The sequence below is a fragment of the Marmota monax genome, unplaced genomic scaffold, assembly GCF_021218885.2.
Source record: "Marmota monax isolate L192 unplaced genomic scaffold, Marmota_monax_Labrador192_F-V1.1 WCK01_AAM20220418_F8-fsc00037, whole genome shotgun sequence".
Taxonomy (NCBI): Eukaryota; Metazoa; Chordata; class Mammalia; order Rodentia; family Sciuridae; genus Marmota; species Marmota monax.
Genome location: NW_026693245.1, coordinates 8,787,600 through 8,811,283, shown reverse-complemented (window position 1 = coordinate 8,811,283; position 23,684 = coordinate 8,787,600). Strand labels below are relative to the sequence as shown.

Genomic DNA, 23,684 nt, shown 5'->3' with positions numbered 1-23,684 from the left:
CCTTTTAATGCCCCTCACATTATGTTGCAATATGCACAAGAGGGGAAGAACAGATGAGACAATTCAACTCATTTAGGAGAATGAAAACACAGAGAATATGGTGTTTCAATACTTAATGCAAAGCTCTTCTGAAATATTAATTCTGCTTTAAGGGCATAAGTGTGCAAAACTATGTTTGAGGCTTCATGGTTTGAAATAGCAAAAATTTAAAAGTTTCCTACATGTCCAGCACTAAGAGACTGAAAACTTATGCAACTATTAAAATTATATATCTATATTCCATTTATGCAAGTTTGGATGCTATAAGGAGGACATGGGCACTAGCTCTGCTAAGGAACTGACAGGCTTGTATACTACTTACCCTAGACCCTAGCTGGGACAATGGGAAGGTATGTAACTTATCCCTGCTTCAGTTTATTGCTGTGAAACTAATTGATTGATTGATTAGTTTTTGGTGGACACAACATCTTTATTTTATTTTTATGTGGTGCTGAGGATCGAACCCAGCGCCCCGTGCATGCCAGGTGAGCATGCTACCACTTGAGCCATATCCCCAGCCCCTGTGAAACTGATTTAAATACAGTCACAGTTTATTATGGTTAGTTATTCTATATAAAAGTTCATGTAAAAAAAGTCTAGCATTATGGATAATAAGTATCCATGAATGTCAAGCGAGCTTAGTAATAAATATAATAGGATGTAGTGTTTAGAAAGACAACTAATAGTATGTCTTTGCCAAATTACCTATTAGTTCATATTATCCAATCCAGTGGCTTATTTCACTTGAAATACATTTTCTACATGTATGATGTCATCCATGTTAGCTCTGCTTCAAAGAAGTGAGCTGGGGTTTAAAGAAAAGATGACTACATAGAAACCTGGGTTCAGATTCTGTTGCTAAGTAATAGCTTTGTCATCTAGGCCTGTTTCAGTCAGCTTTGTGTTGCTAAGACCAAAAGACCTGACAAGAACAATGTAGTGCTGGAAGTTTTTTCCGGGAACTGTGTGGACCATTTGTAGACCTTTTGATACGAGGATAGAAGGATAAAAAAAATCTATGGACTTTTAATATTTTGGCTAAAGAGCCTTACTGTAACTTTACATTCCTTTAGAGTTTGCCCTTTTTAAAGAATTTGTCTCTTAAGTGAGACAAAACCCAAAGGGACCAGAGAGTACCCTCTTAAATCTTAATAACTGGGACTTGGATATAGCTCAGTGGTAGATCACTCTGCCTAGCATGCATAAGGCCCTCGTTCAATCTGCATGATCACAAATAAGAAAAAAATAAATAAATTATATTTTTATCTTACAAATGAGAAGTAGAAGAGAGAGCAGCATAAGGTCCTTGTTTTGGCTTAGATATGATGTGTTCCCCAAAGCTCATGTGAGACAATGCAAGAAAGTTCAGAGGTGAAATGTTTGGGTTAGGGGAAACCTTAACCTAATCTACATATTAATGTAATTGAACTAATGGATTAACTGGGTAATAACTTTAGACAGGTAGGGTGTGCCTTTGAAGTATATATTTTGTCCTTGGTGAGCAGAGTGCTCCCCCCATCCACCCCACCCCTGCTCCCTGGTGCTATGTTCTGAACTACTTTCCTCCACCACATCCTTCTGCCATGACGTTCTGCCTCACCTTGGGGCCCAGAATAGTGGAGTTGGCCATCTGCGGACTGAGACCTCTGAAACTGTGAGCCCCAAATAAGCTCTCAATTTCAGCCTGTTTCTACTATACAATTTTGTAAAATTATTAGGCTTCTATCAGGGGAAAGCTCACTAAATGAGAGACAAAAGCAAAAAGTAGTAACGAAAAAGACACTAATTCCATAAAATCCAGCCATCAAACACTAGGGTCAAGAGTGGTATATCACCTCCACATATATTCACATCTTACAATAACCTAGAAGGTTTTCCTATGTTAGAAGATTTTCTAACATTTTTTTTGTGGTACTGGGGACTAAACCCCAGGGTGCTTTATCACTTAGCTACATCCCAAATAAAACCACCCCCTTTATGGTTTTTGTTTGTTTGTTCTGTTTTGTTTTGAAATAGTGTCTCACTAAGTTGCTAAGGCTTGCCTTGAGGTTGTGATCCTCCTGCCTCAGCCTTCGGAGTCAATGGGATTATTGCATCTATTACTCTCAGCCAGGCGTGCCCCACAGTGCCTGGCTGAGAGTAATAGATGTTTATAAAGATATTAAGGCATCAGGAAAGGTAAATATGTTTTGAGAAATGTTGGTACTATCCAACATTTTCTAAGTACTTATTTTGTGCCAAGTCTATACTCTGAATGTTCTCTTATTTGATCCTCACAATTCTGTGAGAGAAGTACTGTTGTTATCCCTATTTTATAAAAAGGGAAAAGGAAATGCTCAGAGAAGTTACATACATAACTTGATCAAGGTAAGAGCCACAATACAGGGTGGAATCCAGACAGTAAGATTTAAATGCCCAAACTGGGTGTGGTGGCAAATTCCTATAATCCCAGGTAGTCTGGAAGATGAGGCAGGATCCAAAGTTTGAGGACAGCCTAGGCAACTTAGTGAGAACCTGTTTCAAAATAAAAATAAATAAAATGGCTAAGGATGTAGGTCAGTGGTAGAGTACTCCTGGGTTCAGTCCTTAGTATTGCAAAAAAGATTTAAATGATGATAACCCACATAGGAAGGATTTATCTGGATTTTCTACAATTTTATCTAGTAAGTATATTATATTACATTTATTAATTTTAACATAATTAAATTCAGTTTATATATTTAAAACAACTAGATTTTAGTAAAAATTTTGATTGCTAGGTCATGCCAAAGAATTTACATTTATCTAACAGGTTTCAAGAACTAGGGAGTAATAAAAAATGGTAGGTAAGATCTAGTCAGACAAAGGGTATACTTTCTGGCAACCAAACAGTGTAATAATTTAAGTGAAATAGGGAACCAGATTACTGCAGATTAAGAAGGAAATAGGAAGCAGGCAACTGACTACTCTTACCAAGAGACTGGCTATAAGAGGAATGAAGGACTGAAATGAGAAAGATAACAAATCTAAAAAATGGTATCAGCAGCTAATATTTATTAAGTGCTATGTGACAGGCACTGTGCATAAGATTCTATACATATTGTGTTATTCTCACAATAAGGTAAGAGCAATTATCCTCCCCAAAGAAACTAATGCACACTTAAGTAAACTTGCCCAGGATCTTAATCTAATGAATGGGTAGGATTTAAGCTCAGGATTTCTGTTCTTAACCACTGTTACCTTGGTAGCTAGAGGATGGTATGGATTATTAAAGCAGATTTATATGCTAAAACAGCAGCAGCAGAATGGATGTGATTCAAGACTGAGGAGACTGGCAAGAAGTGTGGAAGAAGGCTATAGGATTCAGAGAAACAGGTGGGTTTCCTCTGAGGAAGATAAGATTAAGGACAGGGATATATGCAGGTGAATTTCTAGGTAAGTCAGAGCTAATGGCTTCTTCTTTCTTCTGGAACAGAAGTGATCAAAGGGAAAGTTGGGGCAGAGTTAAGGCTGATGTTCAAGGAAAGCAGTGAGGATCTGAAGTTTCCTCTAAGGAAAGTGACAGAGGAAGCCCAGAAAGTCCTGCATGGAGGGGACAGTCTCTGGCAGTAGATAGACCCGAGAGTGCATTTCAGTGGTACCATCTATCACCTGAGTGACTGTACTCACTAAATGGCACTAACAAGTTATGGGAAAGACTAAATGAAGTACAAAGTGCTCAGCACACAGATGGTGCTCAATAACGATCATCTTCTACTACTGCTACTATGACTAGGAAGGTCTGTACTACTAAGATTACAGACTAGGACTTTGGTGGCACCAAGCCAAACAGCTTACTATTTCTGCAGTAGAACATTTCTGCAGAAGAACAGTAACAGAGGAAGTAAGTTACCCAATTGATCCAGGTTGGTGATGTATGAGGAAAAGAATAAGAATTCCAGTTACTTCCTAATTCTACCTCCATGGCTGGAAAAAGGGAACTAATGGAAAGGTTCTCTAATCTAAACAGAGTGACTGGGTCCTCTCCTTAGCAGCCTCTAAAGAAATCAGTGGGTATATGACAGTCACCTCTAGTTTCCATTGTTATATTGAAGCAACTCATATTGACACTTATACGGTATTTCAAGATTTTGAAAGTTAGAAGAACAGATTAATGATAAGGTATGCTGTTTCTTTACTAGAAACCTTTAATGGAGAAAACAGTAATTTTACAGAAGACACTGTTTCTAGGTAGATATGACTGTGTCACTAGCCACTCCTAACATTGCTGCTACTATTCTGGAGGTGAGAAACATAAGAGGGAGTCAGTACCTTTCAAGTCCAGGTCAACAGTTTTAGATCTAGAAGACTCCTGACTCTGCCCCTCCACACAAATCCTCCAATCTGAAATGGTGGAGAAAGGGTGTGTACTCTTTACAGAAATAGCTTGTCTTTCAACCTTGGAGCTATGAAAGAGTTCAAGGAAGAATCTCGGATTTTTACAAGCTGGGAATGTGTAAAAGCTGATGGTACTGGGTTTTTGCTGTGAACCTGACTGAAGTCCTTTAGAATAAGGATCTAAAAGAAAAAATGTTTAAGCAGGTCTTAATGGCATCTGAAGGATGGCTGCCTATGGTGAGACAGGGAGGATGCACAAAGCACCTTCAGGTTATAACAATGTGAAATGGAACTGAAAGCAAAACCATGAAGTAAATATATGCAACCATTTTCACAAATAAGGGTTAAAAAGTTAAGTATACACTCTGGAAACAGGAGGCAGCCAGGATGGCCACTAGCTATTGCTCAACTAGAAGGCAGCAATCTCTAGCTTCATTGGTAAATTCCTGGCTCAATGAATGGACAGCACCTTCATCTCTTCAATCAGCTCTTATTCACCCCTCTATTGGTGTGTCCTTATACAAGGTGGCAGTTGTGAAGGCAGGTGGGGAGCCTATGTGTCTCTATTCTCTAACTGCCCATAAAATTTTGATACTATTAATTCAAATATCAATAGGAAGAGTTGATGAGTCTGTTTCTACCATATGGTTCTGGATGGTTTGTGATATGTGTGTGTGTGTGTGTGTGTGTGTGTGTGTGAAGCTAACTCCTTGTAGACCCTCAATATTATCTTTTAAAAGTAGTAGGTACAAACCTGAATCATCAGAATATCACTCATGTTTTTGCTGTATCACTTTTAACCTAAATAAATGAAAGCTACTCATTAAATCTTTAAAAGTAGGCCACAGTTATTAAAAAAACCAAAACCCAACAATGCCACTGTAGTTAGAAATTACTGTCAAGAGTTGATTACCTAGATATATCACAGGAACTTCAAACTCAACATTTCTCCAAAGTAAATGATTATATTTCCTTCCAAATGTCTTCCATTAACTAACCTATGAAAAGCTTCAATTTACTAATTTGTAAGGCAGAGATAATGGTCCCTAATTTGTGAAGGAAATAACGTATGTCAAGTGCTTAACAAATGTTGACACAAATCAATAGATGTTGACTAGTTATTTGTTTTCAGATGCTTTGAATACTGGGCTCCAATGCTATCTTGGAATGAAAGAGGGAATCCAGTTGCAGAAGCTTCTGTATATCTAGACATAGGGCAGGGGGTTTGAATAGAGGAGATAATTATCGTATTACCTACATAACCAGATAGGAAACACAATCTGATATTGTTTTAATATTTCTACACATTTAAAAAACTCACTTTAACTACTATCTGCTGAAGTTTCCAGAGGCTACACCATACAAAATAAATTATTAAGATAAAGTACAGAGGAGTGTACTTCATATTACACTTTGTAAACACTTCAAATTCTGGAAAATTTAGATTTGACACAGTTTTGGATTACAGAGCAATTAAGAAAACGAGGCCACTAGTACGGCATGACACATGCAGTGGGTCTGGCTGTTTGCCCACAGTCTCATCAACAAATCACAGTGTATGTGTAAACATAAACCTGTTTGCAGCTGCCTAGAATAGAGGTTGTTCCCCAAAGGGATTAGTGAAGACTACTGTTAGGTATTAAATTCCCTAGAATCTTTCCTACCTACTACAATTCTCTGTAACCCAATACTTATCACTCCCAGTTTTGAAAGTCATCCTGCCTCATCAAATAGGAACAGCCAGACTGGGTGCAAGATAAAAGCTTCAAAGCCATCTGATTCCCATGCTATCTGAAGCTGATAAACACTAACCTACTATTGGTTTGCTACAAATCTTTTTTTTTCTGATCCTGCAAGAGCAGAAATCAAATTCTTCCTAGTCCTTGTTTTTTTTCCCCCCTTTTTCAAACAGTGATAAAATACATAACATAAAATTCACCATTTAAACCTGTTAAAGTGTTACTGACCTTTTCCAGATTCATGTTCACATCACTGTTCTGGAAGAACTAATTTCTATAAGATCACTCTTTAAGTAAGGGTACAATTCAGTGGTTATTAGTATATTCACAGTTGTGTAACAAGCATCACTACCTAATTTTAGAGTATTTTATCTCTCCGCAAGTTGTCACACCCAATTCTCTTTTCACACCCCCTGGCAACCACTAATCTGCTTTGTCTATGAATCTGTCTACTCTGGACATTTCATATGAATGAAATCATACAATGTGCAACCCTTGTATCTGCTTTCTTTCACTCAAGCTTAATGTGTTCAAGGTTCATTCATATTGTAGCATGAATCACTACTTTTCATGACATTTTATAAACATCAGGGTTACTTAGTTCACACACAAAACAGTATCATACTCATTAAGGATAGAAAGCAGCAAATTTCTCTAGACAATATTTCTACCTTCAGTTTTTTGGCATCCCTAAACTGGTTACCTACAGTTCATGCCCTAATTTAATATTCCCATCTACTTTGGCCTGAGGTTAGGATCACAACTATAACCTGGAACTACTTACCACTAAATCCCAGCTTAGGCTGAACCCTATCTTGAGGGCAGAGATGTTGCTTCACACACTGAACTCAGCACAGTACCTGATCCCCAGTAAGGTCTCTGAATTAGTCATCAAACGAACAAGTATCAGATACTAATTACTAATTCACTTGGCACTCAAAATGTACCAAAATTTAAACACAAACATGTTAATAAACTATTATTCTATTATTAGCAGAAGTACCAAAAAACCCAAATTCATTGGAAAATTTTTTACCACACTGAGGTACTCTGTCCTAGGAAAGGAAATATAAAGAACATGTGGCAACAGAGTTGGGCAGTGCACTACAAAGGTTTTGCTTTAAAAATCCACAGGAGGCGGGCTGGGGATGTGGCTCAAGTGGTAGCACGCCTGTCTGGCATGCGTGAGGCACTGGGTTCGATCCTCAACACCACATAAAAATAAAATAAAGATATTGTGTCCACCTAAAACTAACTAACTAAATAAATAAATAAATAATCCACAGGAGGCAGGAGGGCAGGAGTAGAGTGAATAATTTCAAGAGATAACTCATCACAGAAGCTTTCCTAATGATGAATGCTCAACGCAAAGCAACTTCTTTTTTCATCCTTCATGCACAATTAAAAATATAATATTGTTTATGCATAGTCAGGAAGTAGTAATAGCTGGTGTTTTAGATCCACTACAAGGTTGGCAAGATTGAAACCCTAGGCGTCAGCCCACAAAAATATTACGTTTAAATTCAGCTAATAAAAATAAGAAACAATATGTTCTATCCTTTCTTAGGGGGACAGAGTAGTTTTAAATATAGTCTTCAAAATTCCTGAACTGAATACCATTATAAATGGTTCGCTAGCATCAGACATTTCAAAACACATGTTCTTAATCATTACAGTGTTAACTAGCCCCAGTTAATGGTTGAAGAATATGTGTAACTACTTCCGAGGCTCAGAGTATAAATCAGGCAATTTTATGTAAAAAAAAAAAATTAAGAATCTTATCAGGAACAAATATGTTTTGAACATAGCACATTAAAAAATTCCAATGCAACTATTTTATGACATTAAAAAGAAAGACACACTACACTATGAGCTAGAGCTTTGATTATAATATTTTCCCCATCATATAAAAATGTAAAATAACAAGATGAGAGAATGTGGGCTGGGGATGTGGCTCAAGCGGTAGCGTGCTCATCTGGCATGCGTGCGCGGCTGGGGTTCGATCCTCAGCACCACATACAAACAACGATGTTGTGTCCGCTGAAAAAAACTAAAAAATAAATATTAAAATTCTCTCTCTCTCAAAAATAAATAAATAAATTAAAAAGATGAGAGAATGCTTATTTTGAAATAGAAGAACTAAATAACATGATAAAAATTAAGAAGAGAGAAACACTATGATGGAAAAAGAAACTATTATTCTAAGTAAATCAAGGTTCTCAAGTTTTTTTGTTTGTTTAATTATGTTTTGTTTTTTGGTACTGGGGATGGAACTCGGGGACACTCAACTATGGAGTCACATCCCCAGCGCCATTTTGTATTTTATTCAGAGACAGTGTCTCACTGAGTTGCTTCACACCTTGCAGTTGCTGAGGTGAACTTTGAACTCTAACTCAGTCTGCCAAGCCAATGGGATTATGGGCGTGCACCCCTACCCCACCCTGCACCTGGCTAATCATGTTGCTTTTAAGAGTTAATATATATAGTCTGTCCCAACTTTAGAAAGAAAAGATTTAGCTAATGGCATTTAGACCAGAAAAACATGAAAATCATGCTGATGTTAGACCTGACTTCAAGTTATAATTAGAAAACTGAATTTCTCAAATTCTTCAAACTTAGATTTGGAGCAAATTATAATCTAGAAATGACTCCCACCCAAATTCAAAAGAGGCAGTATGCTGTGAAAAAGATCAATTCACAGAGGCAACAGGTACTTGGGCAGAACTATACAGCTTCAGGATTTATCATCTATATTGCGATAACATTTCCATTTAAGCATAGAAAAGGACAGAAAAATAATCCACAAAAAAATTTATAGAAATAACTAAATGTTATTAGTTAGTCTTAGGGTTTTTAACCCTTTGATTTTTATTTTTTTAAAAAAACTAATCTCTGCTATGTTTCACTATTGTTTTGTGTCAGTGTTTTGACTTTACTTGAGAAGCAGGTATTTATTGAGGCACAGAATTTCATCTGTATTTTTCAAAACGTTGGCTAAATGAAGAGTAGAACTGCTGTATTTCATTACCTTGATATCTCTGAAACACAAAAACTGCCATCACTGACCTAAGTTCCTGTGTGTTAAGCAATGTTCCCAACTAAGGTATGTCACACCTAACTTTTCTCAGACTCAACTGTTGCTACCTACCATGAACTATTATGAACTTTCTTACCATTCCTAAAAGCATGAATTTTTTGCGGATGAAGATGGTATATTCTAGGGTAGGGTTTAAGGAGTCTTCAGGTGTTCAAAGTTTAATAATAAGTTGTTACAGTGATTAAACAAAGTTATCAACTTGTAGTCACAGAGGTCAAATTATGGTATGATGACACTAGCAAGATTATTTACCTTGAATTCCTTATGCAAAATGGAGATGATACTATTTACAATGAAATGCTATTTTAGTGATTAGATGCAAATCTTACAAAACTCTTAGCATGATGAGTTACTTAACTGTGACCTCAGTAACAAAATGCTCAGCAGAGTATCTGGGGCCTTTCACTAATTGATGGTTTAGAAATTTATTATCTTTAGGGAAAGTTCTAAGACACCACATTAAATTAATTAAAAAACAATGTACGATGTATAAACTATGACATTAAAAACCTTAAAACTGGGCTGGGGCTACAGCTCAAAGGTAGAGCACATGCCTAGCATGTGTGAGGCTCTGGGTTCAATCTCAGCACCACATAAGAATGAATAAATAAATAAATAGATAGGTAGGTAGATAGATAAAGGTATTATGTCCATCTATAACTTTAAAAAAAAAGAAGAAGGGGGGAAAAAAAACCCTGAAAATCAAAAACGAAACTTTAAAACCCATAAAGATCAATATAATAAACGATCTTAATTTAGAACTTTTATATTCTATGGCAGACGCTCTGAAAGGGAAATGAGGAAAACTATCCCATTTGCAATAATCTCAAAAAAAAAAAAAAAAAAAAAAAACCACATTTGGCAATCAAATCAAGAAAGAGGTAAAAGATCTATACAATGAAAACTACAGAACCCTAAAGAAATCAAAGAAGACCTTAGAAGATGAAAAGATCTACCCTTGCTCTTGGACAAGCAGAGTTAATATTATCAAAATGATCATATTACCAAAAGCACTATACATATTTAATGCAATTCTGATCAAAATTCCAATGGCATTCCTCATAGAAATAGAAAAAGCAATCATGAAATTCATCTGGAAAAATAAGAGACCCAGAATAGCTAAAGCAATCCTTAGGAGGAAGAGTGAAGCAGGTGGCATCACTATATTAGACCTTAAACTATACTATAGAGCAATAATAACAAAAACAGCATGGTATTGGCACCAAATAAGACTGGTAGACCAATGGGACAGAACAGAGGACACAGAGTCTAACCCACAAAATTACAATTATCTTATATTAGACAAAGGTGCCAAAAACATACATTGGAGAAAAGATAGCCTCTTCAATAAATGGTGCTGGGCAAACTAGAAAAACATATGCAACAAAACGAAATTAAGCCCTATCTCTCACCATACACAAAACTCAACTCAAAGTGGATCAAAGACCTAGGAATTAAATCATAGACACTTGACTGGCATATGTGAGGCACTGGGTTCAATTCTCAGCACCACATATAAGTAAATAAAATAAGTCTATCAACAATTAAAAAAAGAAAAAAGAATTAAAAGCAAGAATCAATAAATGGGATGAATTCAAACTAAAAAGTTTCCTCTCAGCAAAAGAAACAATCTGTGAGGTGAATAGAGAACCTACATCTTGTGAGCAATTTTTTACCCTTCACACATCACAAAGCTAAACACCAAAAAAATAAAAACCCAGTCAATAAAGGGGCCAAGGACCTGAACAGACACTTCTCAGAAGAAGATATACAATTAATCAACAAATATATAGGTTCATCATCTCTAGCAATTAGAGAAATGCAAATCAAAACTACTCTTCTCACTCCTGTCAGAATGGCAGCAATTACGAAGACAAATAACAATAAGTGTTGGTGAGGATGTGAGGGAAAAGGTACACTGCTGGTGCGACTACAAATTGGTACAGCCAATATGGAAAGTAGTATGGAGATTCCTTGAAAACTGGGAATGAAAAACCACCATTTGACCCAGCTGTTCTTCTCCTTGGTCTATACCCAAAGGATTTAAAAATAGCATACTACAGAGACACAGCCACATCAATGTTTATAGCAGCACAATTCACAATAGCAAAACTAGATGCCCTTCAGTAGATGAATGGATAAAAACATGTGGCATATATATACAATGGAATATTACTCAGAGAATAAAATCATGGCATTTGCAGGTAAATGGATGGAGTTGGAGAAGATAATGCCAAGTGAAGTTAGCCAATTCCAACAAAACAAATGTTCAATGTTTTCTCTGATATAAGGTGAATGACTCATAATGGGGTAAGGAGGGGGAACAGAGGAGGAACTGACAAACTCTAGATAGGACGGGGAAGGGAGGGGGCAGGGGGTTAGCAATGATGGTAGAATGTGATGGACATCATTATCCAAAGTACATGTACAAAGACATGAATTGGTGTGAACATACTTTATATACAACCAGAGGTATGAAAAGTTGTGCTCTATATGTGTCATATGAATTGTAATGTATTCTGCTATCATTTATTTTTAAAAAATTAATAAAAAAAATTCTGTGGCAGAGAAATTTAACCTCATCATACAAATTACTGACTCCTAAAATCAATAATGTATTATTTCCATAATATTATCAGCTGGAAGTCATATAATATTGGGTATATCAAAATGTAATTTTATTATATGACAAAATGTAATTATTATATGACAGGCAGATAACAGTTATTCTTCGGTTTCTTAAAATTCTGCTCATTAATTTTAATTTGCTTCATTCTGTAATAATAGTCTGAATGAAGCCATGTTTGTTATTACACATGCAATGATTAATCATTTCAGCTCTGCTATTTTTCATGAAATCTTATAGCAAACCATTAAGTTCTTACCAAGAGAACAAAAGCAAACTGCAAAAATATACACATATATAACTTACTAAGATCATCTATTTATGAATGCACACACTTAGGCACAGAGTTATGTTCTGTTAAAATAGTTTCCTAAGTAATTTAGTAGAAGCAGACTGTGCTTATTGAATAATACAAAAGGTCTGTAGAAAATATTTTTTTTAACCAACATGGGCAGAAGATTCCATTTTACTATCAAAATTTAAAAAAAATATATTATTCACGTTTAATTAAAACAAGACTATCTTGAGTATATTTCTTATACTGGGAATATGTACGTGTACACAAAATTTAACCATACCTTCAAAGACATCTGTCATTTTGCAGATGTGGGCAAAGGTAGCTCCAGTTGCCCAGGTATATACCACATCCATTAGGTGAGGTTTGAATGAGCTTAGGTAAGTTTCCTCATCAATTTCCAATTTTGCTTCTGCTGAAACTTTTGCAATTCTTTTAGCACATTCCTTTAAAAATAAAAGACATAGCTAAAATTCCTTACTCGTGATCTCCTACATCACTTTTTTCTTTAGGATTCCAAAGTCAGTATTACACAAAGTTCCCTATACTTTAGATGTTATTCTGCAATTTGGATAGTCTTATTTCTAAGGATGCACAATGCTAAGTGATTAAACAGTTAAGCTTTTTTCTTCATGTTGAAGTGGCTAAGAAATATACCAGGAACATGATTTTCAGCCAGTTGTTTCTTTTCTACAAAACCTGAGAACTCTATATTAAAATTATTCAGAAAGTACCATTTAAATAATTTCTAATTGGGCTGGGGTTGTAGCCCAGTGGTAGAGTGCTTGCCCTGCAAGCGTGAGGTACTGGATTGATCCTCAGCACCACATAAAAATAAAAAAATAAAAAAATGAAAAATGAAAATGAAACTAAAAAAAAAATTAAAAAATGAAAAATCTCTAATTGTTTCATTAATAAAACCAAAACAATAACAAAGCATTTAGAAGAAAACAAATCCTATGGAAAAGTATATATTTCCCCAGCAATACTTAAAAGTATATATATCTTAACATTTTATTTTCTCATTTCTTAGTAACATTAAGAGATACTGAACGTTCCACTGAGAGCTATTTTTTATGATTTATTTAACTTAAAAGGCAGATAAAAAAATAGTTCATTTTCAGGAAATAAAAAAAGACACAGATTTATTTCTATAAGATACTGAGGCTTTGAGTATTTAGTGATAAATAACTAATGATAAAGCAGATTTTAAAATGTTGTTATTAACTAGAATGGAAAAATGTGCCAAAAGTATACTAAATGTATGCAATGCCATTTTTCCCACTAAAGAAGAAAATGATGTAAGCAATGAATTGTCAATATCCTATCCACACTATTCAGTTTTAAATCTGCATTCAGAGACTATATACAATTCATTGTAATGAGAATGTTTAATTACTAAAATGAAAATAATAAAAATGTTAATAAAACAGCATTAAATGACTAACATCAAATGATATATTTAATCCCAACTACAGTTGTCTCTGTGGAATAATAAAGTACTAGGATTACACTATCACAACATTTATTTTACAATATACTATCTTACCTGCATTTGTCGAAGTGGACCTGCTAACTGTTCTGTCAATTTGGGCATCTCACTAGACTATGGAAAAAAAAAGTTTAAAAATATAAGTTTAGAGTGCAGTGCATATCACCTGTTTTTAAAAATCAAACAAAGCTTTTGTGTTATCCATTATTATCAAATTATAATGACTTTTAGAGTCATTAGCATTTTGCATTTCAAATCAACTTTACAAGCAATATAACTTTTCATTCTCAATATTTCAGAGGAAAATATTACACAGCTAAATTTACAAAGTGTACTATTTTTATCATTACAAATGGAACCAAGAAAGACAGCAAATATTGCAAACATACAGTTTAGTTGCATCAACACCATAAATGGTTTAATCACAGGAAACTCGTAAGAACTCTATAGGAACTGGAAATTTGAGATGGATAAAGGACATTAAAAATATTGCCCTTAATTTTTATTTTACCCAGATATTTCCAGCTCTTTAACAAGCATAACAAAGTTCAATCTGATTTTTAGTATTTTTTAAAATATTTTTTTAGTTGTTGATAGACCTTAATTAATTAATTAATTTGCAATCTGAGAACTGAATCCAGTGTCTCACACCTGCTAGGCAAGTGCTCTACCACTGATCTATAACCCCAACCCTTTTAGTATTCTTACTACTGCTTTCCCACTATAAAGAGTATCAATTTTTCACTTAGATTATAATAAAGTTTCATGTCCATCACAATACACTTGGACAAGTTCCTTGAATTCTGAATGTTGAACTCTTGCCCTGTTAGAAATAATAAAGCCGGATTCATAAAACTGACAGGCTTGTGATAAAAATAAAATATTATTAATAAAGAAATTTTGACAAAGGTAGAGTTAATATACAACAAAATTATTGTAAGAATGGTATAAATGTTACTAATGTTTATAGCAGTGCAATTCACAATAGCCAAGTTACGGAACTAGCCAAGGTTGTGTGTCAACAAATGAAAAGTATATAAACACAATGAAGTTTTACTCAGATATAAAGAATGAAATTCTGTCATTCTGGTAAATGAATGGAACTGGAGAATACCATGCTAAGTGAAATAAGCCAGACACAGAAAATTAAGGGTTAAATGTTTTCTCTTATATACAGAAACTTAGAGAGAAATAAGGACTAAAAGATATGGTGGGAGAGGGTGGTGGTCTCATGAAAATAGAGGGGAGAGCAGTGAAGTAGAGGAAGGGGACCGAATGGGGGAGGTAATAGGGGTGGGAAATCACAATCGAGGAGGAGGAAGAATGGTATGTGTAGGACAGAATTTAAAGTAATTACAAGTGATTTTTTAAAAAAGCAATTACAGATTAGTTGAAATGCACCTCCCTACATTTTAAGCATCAGTAGTTACAAATGACTTAGTTTTGATTTGTATCATGCACATGTGCATATTATGTAATAAAGCATGAACTAGACTCTATATTGTTCCTGTTAAAACCAAAGTTTATTGATGAATGAGGAAAAAGCAAAAGAGCCAGTATGAACTCAACATCTCAGTTTAGTAAATAATATAAGACCATTAAATGTCTTTGACATTATGTCCATTCATGGGCAACAGCAACTAATCACCTTCCTTTTTTTCTAGCCACTATAGGTACAAAGTACTGGTCTTGATATAAGAGGAACAAGTACAATTTTACTAATGCTGTCCTACCAGATAAGAACACAATATGCCCCTTCATCTCTCCTGCAGATCTCAATTCAAATTACAGTTTACTGGGAAAACCTTTTCTAATAATCTTATTTAAAATAGTAGTAACCCCAATACCCAGGGATCTCTATCCAACCCTTTTACTTTTCTCCCAATTTTCATCACTACTTGACAGAATATGTTTGTATTTTATATATCTTCACTAACTTTGCATCTAAGATTCATGAAAGTAAAACTTTCTGCTGTATCTGTGGTGCCTGGAGTAAGGCTGACAGAGACACCACAGAAATTGCTCTATCTTTAGGTGCTCTAAAGATACCATTAAAAAGAAATTTACAGGTATTAAACAAGTGGCAAATAAATGGCTTGGATGATATTAAGGACCGTTCGATACTTACAGAGAAACTGGGAGACAGTTCAACAGTTTCACATGAAGGAAAACCATTGTAAAATGACTGACATGTGCCTTCTGGATCACAAGAGGGTTTCACTTTTCCAGCCCAGTCCACTGGAAAAGCATTAGGTGGTTTTTTGTTTTCTTTTGTTTTGTTTTCCCTTCCCACCTGGCCTTTCCAACATAATGAATGAAGGAGGTATGATTCATTTAAGCCTCCTATTAAGTGTTGCCATTCTATTCTCTAATATGGTATTTTTATGGAGAACCCAAGGATTCCTTCCTATCTTATTTTTCCCCAAACAACTGGTTATATGCCCCTCTTGCAGTGCACTGAATGCCTTGAAATAACCCTGTACTGGTCAGATGGTGAAATTTTTTCAGTATTATTTTGTTGCACTTGACAGTAGTTCTGTGAGGCACTGGAGCATTCATGCACCTCACCTGCCTTAGTCTTTTTTTGAGACATGGCAGTACGCATATTACACTATGCATGAAAAACACTTTATAAAAAATGAGTTCAGGGGCTGGGGATGTGGCTCAAGCGGTAGCGCGCTCGCCTGGCATGCGTGCGGCGCGGGTTGGATCCTCAGCACCACATACAAACAAAGATGTTGTGTCTGCTGAAAACTGAAAAATATTAAAAAATTAAAAAAAAAAAAAAAAAAAAAAAAAAAAAAAAATGAGTTCAATCTCTCAAAAGAAATGCCGATTGTTTTGCTAACTCTGTCATCAATTTATGCTAGTGCTTCAGTGCTCATTCCTGTTATCTGCATATCTTCTTAAAAGAAATACCTGTTATTAATGCCTTTTTGTTTTCCACTGAGTGTACACTACTGAATAAGTATAGTTTTATGTTTATCATGAGTGTTGCAACATTAAAGAGACTTCAAATGTCAGTCATGATGGCAATTTCTGTATTAAAAAAGCCTTAAATGAAACATTGCTTTAAGATCAAACTCTCCACCTTCACAAAAATGGCCACACTGCAATAAAAATTGTGGCATGTTACAAAAAAGGAAAATCATTAATAGGTAAACAGATCAACAGCAGAACTGAAAAAAAACACTTTGTCTTATACAATTTAATTAAAAATCAAACTATGGAATACAGTAAAACATCCTCTAAAAATTTAGAAAACAAGATTAAATTTTTACAAGGCTTAAGTCCTTGTCTTAATTCTCTACAATGAATTATACCTTAAACTTGAACAGTAAAACAATATTTTTTTACTTTTTAAAAAAATTTTAATTTGTTATATATGACAACAAGAATGCATCACAATTCATAGTGAGGTAAATAGGGAGCCTACTAATTGGGAACAAATTCTTACCACACACACATCAGATAGAGCACTAATCTCTAGAATATATTTTACTTTTAAAAGCAAACCATCCTGGTTTGGGGAAAACAGTACAAGGGTAATTAGTACTTCTGTGTGCTCCATTCGGCACTTTATTCCAAATGTCTTCTTGTGGCACTGAGGATCAAACCTAGGGTCGTGTGCATATTAAGACAAGCACTCAACCACTGAATTATGGCCATTTCTGTATTTTTAGGAATTCTTAAAAATTAACTAATTACTCATATTAAAAATTAATTACTAACTACTCATATTAAACCAACAAGGATTTTATCATCACTGCCTTAAACCTTGCCCATGAAAACTGAGACTTCAGTTTCTCACAGGATTAATTGCTTCGCAGTTATCTCTCATAGTGGGATGTGTTTAATTCAACCTTATTATCTATCTTCATTTTTATTAGATATTCCTAAATTTTATTTCCACTTATCTTTTTCTTTCTAGAACTGAGTAATAAACTGGGTTATAAAAGCAAATAAAAAACTTGGAATCGGATTAGTGATGAACTGTCCACAGATAAAATCTTACTCTTCTAATAATGTACACACTTAATTATTCAATTCTTTCCTACTATATTTGTGTTAAATGTGCTTTGACCAAGACCACAAAAAAAGAACCATCTATTACACTAATTTAACCTAAACCACAGCACGTGTGAATTAGTAAATCAAATATGCTAAATCTATTTACTCACATTCTCTTGAAACACAAAGCAGCTTAATAACGCTGTTGCTTGTTCTGCAGAAAGGTCATTGAAAAGTCCATTAAACATCATCTCAGTTAGAAGCAGTTCATCAGCACTGTCAAAGGAAAAAGAAAAAAGAATAAATATCAAATGTCAGCATATAAAACAAATGTTGACTATATATACCTTCAGCATGCTGTTTTAATAAAATGTATTATTTTGCTGGGAATGGTGGTGCACGCCTGTAATCCCAGCGACTAAGAAGACTTAAAGAAAGAGGATCATGAGTTCAAAGCCAATTTCAGCAACTTAGTGAGAACCTACATCAAGATATGAAAAAGAACTTTGTTAGAAATCACAATTTATGCCCACCAAGCCCACATATCACACCTTATTTTTCTAGTGTCTACACTCAAGATGGGCAACAGCCTTTGAATAAAACAAACTGTTGCTTACCGTATAAATTTTTCTTCATACTAAAAAAGTATACAGCTAGAGCTGGGGTTGTGGTTCAGTGGTAGAGTGCTTGCCTCACTCGTATGAGGCTCTGGGTTTGATACTCAGCACCATGTAAAAATAAATAAATAAAATAAAGGTGTTGTGTCCATCTACAACTAAAATTTAAAAAGCATATAGCTACAAACTATTAATCTTTACAAATGTAACTTCAAAAATAAAAGTAAAAAAACTAAATTTGGATCCACTAAGGTAAATCGAGAGTTAAGTCAAAAGAAGACAATACCAACAAGACAAGACTATTTCCAATAACCACAGTCTAACGTGGGAGGCCAACAAGTAAACCAAACATCACAGAACAGTGGTCTAACAGAGTGCTCTAAAGAAGTTCATACAGGTGGTTATGTATAAAAAGTTGAGGAGCCTAAAGTCAGACTGGAGAGGCCCACAGCAAATTGTAAGAGATCTTGGAAAAAAAGACTAAGGAATTAGCAGGATGGAAGGTAATGATAAAGAAAAAGTCATGTCAACCAAAGCAACAGTATTTGAAGAATGTGTCAATAAATAGGCTGAAGAAGGAAGAGCAAGAATATACAAGGTTATAGTATTTATGCTTAAAAAGCAATAGAGAATCACAAAAAAACTTTTACCAATGAATGATATGCAAGAATTTGTGTTTTAGAAAGAATGTTGTAAAGGCAGTCTGAAGGATGTAAAAATCTCAAGAAAGTAGGCAATGAATAAATAGGGAGCTAGTGCAGTAAACTAGGCAAGAAATAATGAATGTACATTAGTAGGTGACGATGTTTAAAAGGGCAGAGAGTTTGATATAGGAAGACAGAAGGAGTATACAATGACCCCAAATTTTTGCAAATTTTGAGAAAATATTAATGTACTTTGATATAATATCAGTTCTATAAACAGAAAATGTATCTTAAGATAAAATCAATACACATTCTTCCAAGACTAAATCTGGCTACAGATTTAATAAATTTTTATTGTTAGCCAGTAGGTCATACCAGAAAAAAATAATTCTAGTAACATGAATTTTAGCATATGAATAAATAGATCAAACTTATATAAGTAATCCCTAGATTGCTTATAATACATATTATAAATGCAATATATAATTATTATACTGTATTATTTGGGGAATAATGACCAGAAAAAAAATCTGTATGTGTGCTGTATGGATGCCATTTTTTTCCCCTAAAATATTTTCTATTCACATTTGGATGAATCCGTGAATGCAGAACCCTGAGAATACAGAGAGATGACTCTATCTTATATCCATTTTTAAGCTATGATCTCTAATATGCTATTGTAATATCTTATGGTTAGCCCAAAATTTCAGTAAAATCTCCAACACACATAAAAAGATAATGGTTATCTATTAGTTTCTAGATGGAGAAATGTTCATATATGTAAAATAAAAATAAATAAATTCTCTTTCTCTACACACACATGATTATGCATAAACTAAGATTATGTAAAAATTACATTATGCATTAAAAAGCTATTTCTTTTTTAAAAATATTTTATTTTTTAGTTGTACACAATACCTTTATTTTGTTTATTTGTTTTTATGTGGTGCTGAGGATACCACCCAGGGCCTCACACGTGCTAGGTGAGCGCTCTACCACTGAGCCACAACCCCAGCCCCTAAAAAACTATTTCATATAAAATATATCAAATGGCTGAGGTGCGCATGTGTGTGTTTGTGTATTAATTACTGAGACTCGACCTTTTTCTAATATCTTAATTTTGTGATCTAAAACTGTATGTAATGTGAAAGGTATTATGACACGTTTATATTTAACACAGCTTTTTGCTAAAGATAAACACCTTTCATTTAAAAAATATTATCTTATCTTAAAATCAACTTTCCAGAAAAACAATACTTTACCTGCTTATCTCACAAGCTACTCGTCCTTTCATCTCTATGACATCAGAAGAAGTAGCAAATCCCAACCTTCTTAAAACACGTTTGCGACATTTGAGTTCATCCATTTGTAGGACAGTTCTTGCTTTCTTCAGTTCTCGTTTTGCAGATTTAATATCTATTGCAATCTAAGGCAGAGAAAGTAAAGAAAGCTCAATTATAAAGTGAAAATATGGTGAGACCCTACCTGGGGGAAAAAGAATACACATCTCTGTATAATGCATGGATATATAAGCATAGGAGCTTTCCCCCATGACACATGAGTGAGATAAGCTTCCTTTCCCATTTAATATTAGGATTTCTTTTCCAAAGAGATCATATAAATCCAACTTTCTCTTTAATGAGAATCTTGGTTTCCATTGTATTGATCAGCATTTCCTACCAATCAACACTGAGATTGTTTATATTAAATTGCTTTTTCTTTTTTTTAAATTAGAGCTTCATAGTTATACCTACTAGTTGGGTTCACCCCAATAAGCTCATATATGCATGAAATTCAATTTTAGTTCATAACCTCCTCCCCCTTTTCCCTTCTTTATTTTGCTTATCTACTTATTAATATTTGACTGGTTCTTTTTATTTATGCATAAAGGTGAAATTTCCTGTAGTATGTGTGTGGGTTTTTAAGGGATTCTTTCCGCATTGCCTCCCCTAACCCATCCCTCCCCTCTGCCTCTCAATCTCCTTTTGCATTACTAATCTTCCCTTTATGTTATTCTATCCTTCCCTCCCCCTTTCCTTTATTTTGCTTCTTTTCCTTTCTTTCTTCCGCACATGAGAGAAAATATTAGACCTCTGAGTTTCGGAATTTGGCTTATTTTACTTAGCATGATATTCTCAATTGCCATCTATATACTTGCAAATACCATAATTTCATTTTTTTAATGACTGAGTAGAAACCATTGTATATATACACCAAAACTTCTTAATCCATTCATCTATTGACAGGCACCTGGGTTGATTCCATAATTTATCCACTGTGAATTGTGCTTTGATAAACATTAAGGTGGCTAATTTGCTGTGGTATGTAATGTTAGATCTTTTGGGAAAATATCATGGAGTGTGATAGCTGGGTCATGTGGTATAGTTTTTTGAGGAATGTCCATACTGCTTTCCAGAGTGGTTACAAGGTACAAGTTTACCTTTTTCCTCACAAGCTCACCAGCATTTATCGTTGCTCATATTCTTGATCACGGCCATTCTGACTAGAGTGAGAGGAAGTGTTAGTGTAGTTTTGATTTGCATATCTTTGATTGTTAGAAATGTTGAGCATTTTTTTCATATATTTGTTGGCCATTTGTCTCTTCTATTAAGAAATTTCTGTTTAGTTCTTTTGCCCATTTGTTGATGGGGTTAGTTTTTTTTTTTTTGGTGTTAAGTTTTTTGAATTCTAGACATATTCTGGATATTAATCACCTATCTGAGGAATAGCTGGCTAAGATTTTCTCCCATGTTGAAGGCTCTTTTCACACTCTTAATCATTTCCTTTTGCTGTGCAGAAGCTTTTTAGTTTAATGACATCTCACTGATTCTTGGTTTTATTTCTTACACTTTGTGGGTGGGGGGTGTCTTGTTAAGGAACACTGTATGATGGAGTGTTGACTGTGTTTTCCTCCAGTAGTTATAAAGTTCCTGGTCTAAGTCTTTGACTCATTTTGATTTCAGTTTTGTATAGGATGAGAGATAGGGGTCTAGTTTCATTTTTCTACATACAGCTATCCAGTTTTCCCAGCATCATTTGTTATGAAGGCTGTCTTTTCTGCAAAATATATTTTCGGTACCTTTGTCAAATGTCCAACAGCTGTAGACATATAGGTTTGTCTCTGTGTCTTCTATTCTGTTCCATTGGTCCTTCTATCTATTTTGATGCCAATACCATACTATTCTTGTTACTACAGCTCTGTAGTGTAATTTCAGATCAAGTACTGTGATGCCTCCTGCTTTGCTTTTCTTGCTTAGTATTGCTTTGGCTATTCTGGCTCTCTTATTCTTCCAAAAGAATTTAACAATTGTTTTTCTAATTCTGTGAAGAATACTATTGGTATTTTGATGGGGATTGTGTTGAATCTACATATTGCTTTTGGTAATATGGCCATTTTGACAATATTAATTCTATCAAAAAAATGGGATATTTTTCCATCTTTTAAAAAAACATTTAAAAATTTTTTTAGTTGTTGACGGATCTTTATTTTATTTATATGCAGTCCTGAGAATCAAACCCAGTACCTCACACATGCTAGGCAAGCACTCTACCACTGAGCTACAGCCCCAGCCCTATTTTTCCATCTTTTAAGAAATTAATCTTTCTTCAGTGTTCTGTAATTTTCATTGTAGAGCTCTTTTAGTTCCTTGGTTAGATTAATTCCCAAGTATTTAAGTCATTTGTTGTTTTTTTTTTTTTAATAAAGAATTTCTTATTTTTTTTTACTTGTAGATGGACACAATACCTTTATTTTGTTTATTTATTTCTTTATGTAGTGATGAGGATCGAACCCAATGCCTCACACATACTAGGTAAGTGCTCTACCACTGAGCCACAACCCCAGTCCCAGTCATTTGCTTTTTTAAATAATGCTATAAGAATATCCTTTTTACTGCCTCATTTTGCAGTCTCAATTCCACTAAGTGAGAAACCTATATCAGTAGATGTAAGAACTTAAAATATTGACAATTGAGGGGCCAGATTTGGAAGGCTTCTTAGGGGTAAGAGATGCAAAATGTGTCTTGTAGTCACGTGGGAGATCACAATTCACAAAAAGCTAGAAAAAGAATGTTTTAAAACTATGAACTAAATGTATTATTCTATTAAGCCAAAGGACAGAAACTCTTGGCATCTACTTTACAATAAATATATAACACTATGGGAGAGTTACAAATATGGAACATTTGAACCTAAGGAACTTAAGATCTAGTTTGTGAGAAAGAAAGACAAATGTATTGATGAAAAGTAGTTTGTAATAAAAGCCAAAAAAGCATAAGAGAAAGGAATTATCACTTTAATGGAGGAAGGTAAATCTGCACACATTAAAACATTATAGTTCAAGAGGAGAGACTATTAGAAAGAAGAGTGTTTACTTCAAAATTGTTTTTCTATTGTTTTTTCACTATTCGTAATGGCTGTAAGACTGCTTCTACTGAGTAGAAATTACAACTACCTTAAAAAACTAATCTATTACCACCTTCAAACTATCAGAATGGCTAAAGTAAAAAAATACAGACAACAGTAAGTTTTAATCAAGATGTGGACAACATGGAACTCTCATAAATTGCTGGATAACAAAAATGATGCAGCCACTTTGGAAAAGTTTGGAAGGTTCTCAAAAATATACCTAGTTTCCACAGGATCCCATAATTCTACTCAATTCCACTCAAAAGAGATAAAAAAACCCCAGGTTCACAAAGAAGTTTGTACAAGAGGTTCATAGTACCATTATTTAAAATAACCAAGGTGGGATAAAAATCAAATGTCC

The 23,684-nt window shown here is 34.4% G+C and overlaps 1 protein-coding gene across 2 annotated transcripts in view; it reads right to left on the bottom strand.

The window, feature by feature from the left end:
* The window catches only part of Mtrex (Mtr4 exosome RNA helicase), a 93,916-nt gene that overhangs the window by 3,609 nt on the left and 66,623 nt on the right, over positions 1–23,684 (bottom strand). For both annotated transcript variants that reach the window (XM_046456291.2, XM_058583120.1), the window contains 4 exons: positions 20,179–20,342; positions 17,826–17,931; positions 13,702–13,758; positions 12,436–12,598 (listed from right to left, as the gene is read on the bottom strand). In XM_046456291.2, coding sequence (XP_046312247.1) covers positions 12,436–12,598; positions 13,702–13,758; positions 17,826–17,931; positions 20,179–20,342 — 490 coding nt within the window. The remainder of the gene's footprint in view (positions 1–12,435; positions 12,599–13,701; positions 13,759–17,825; positions 17,932–20,178; positions 20,343–23,684) is intronic.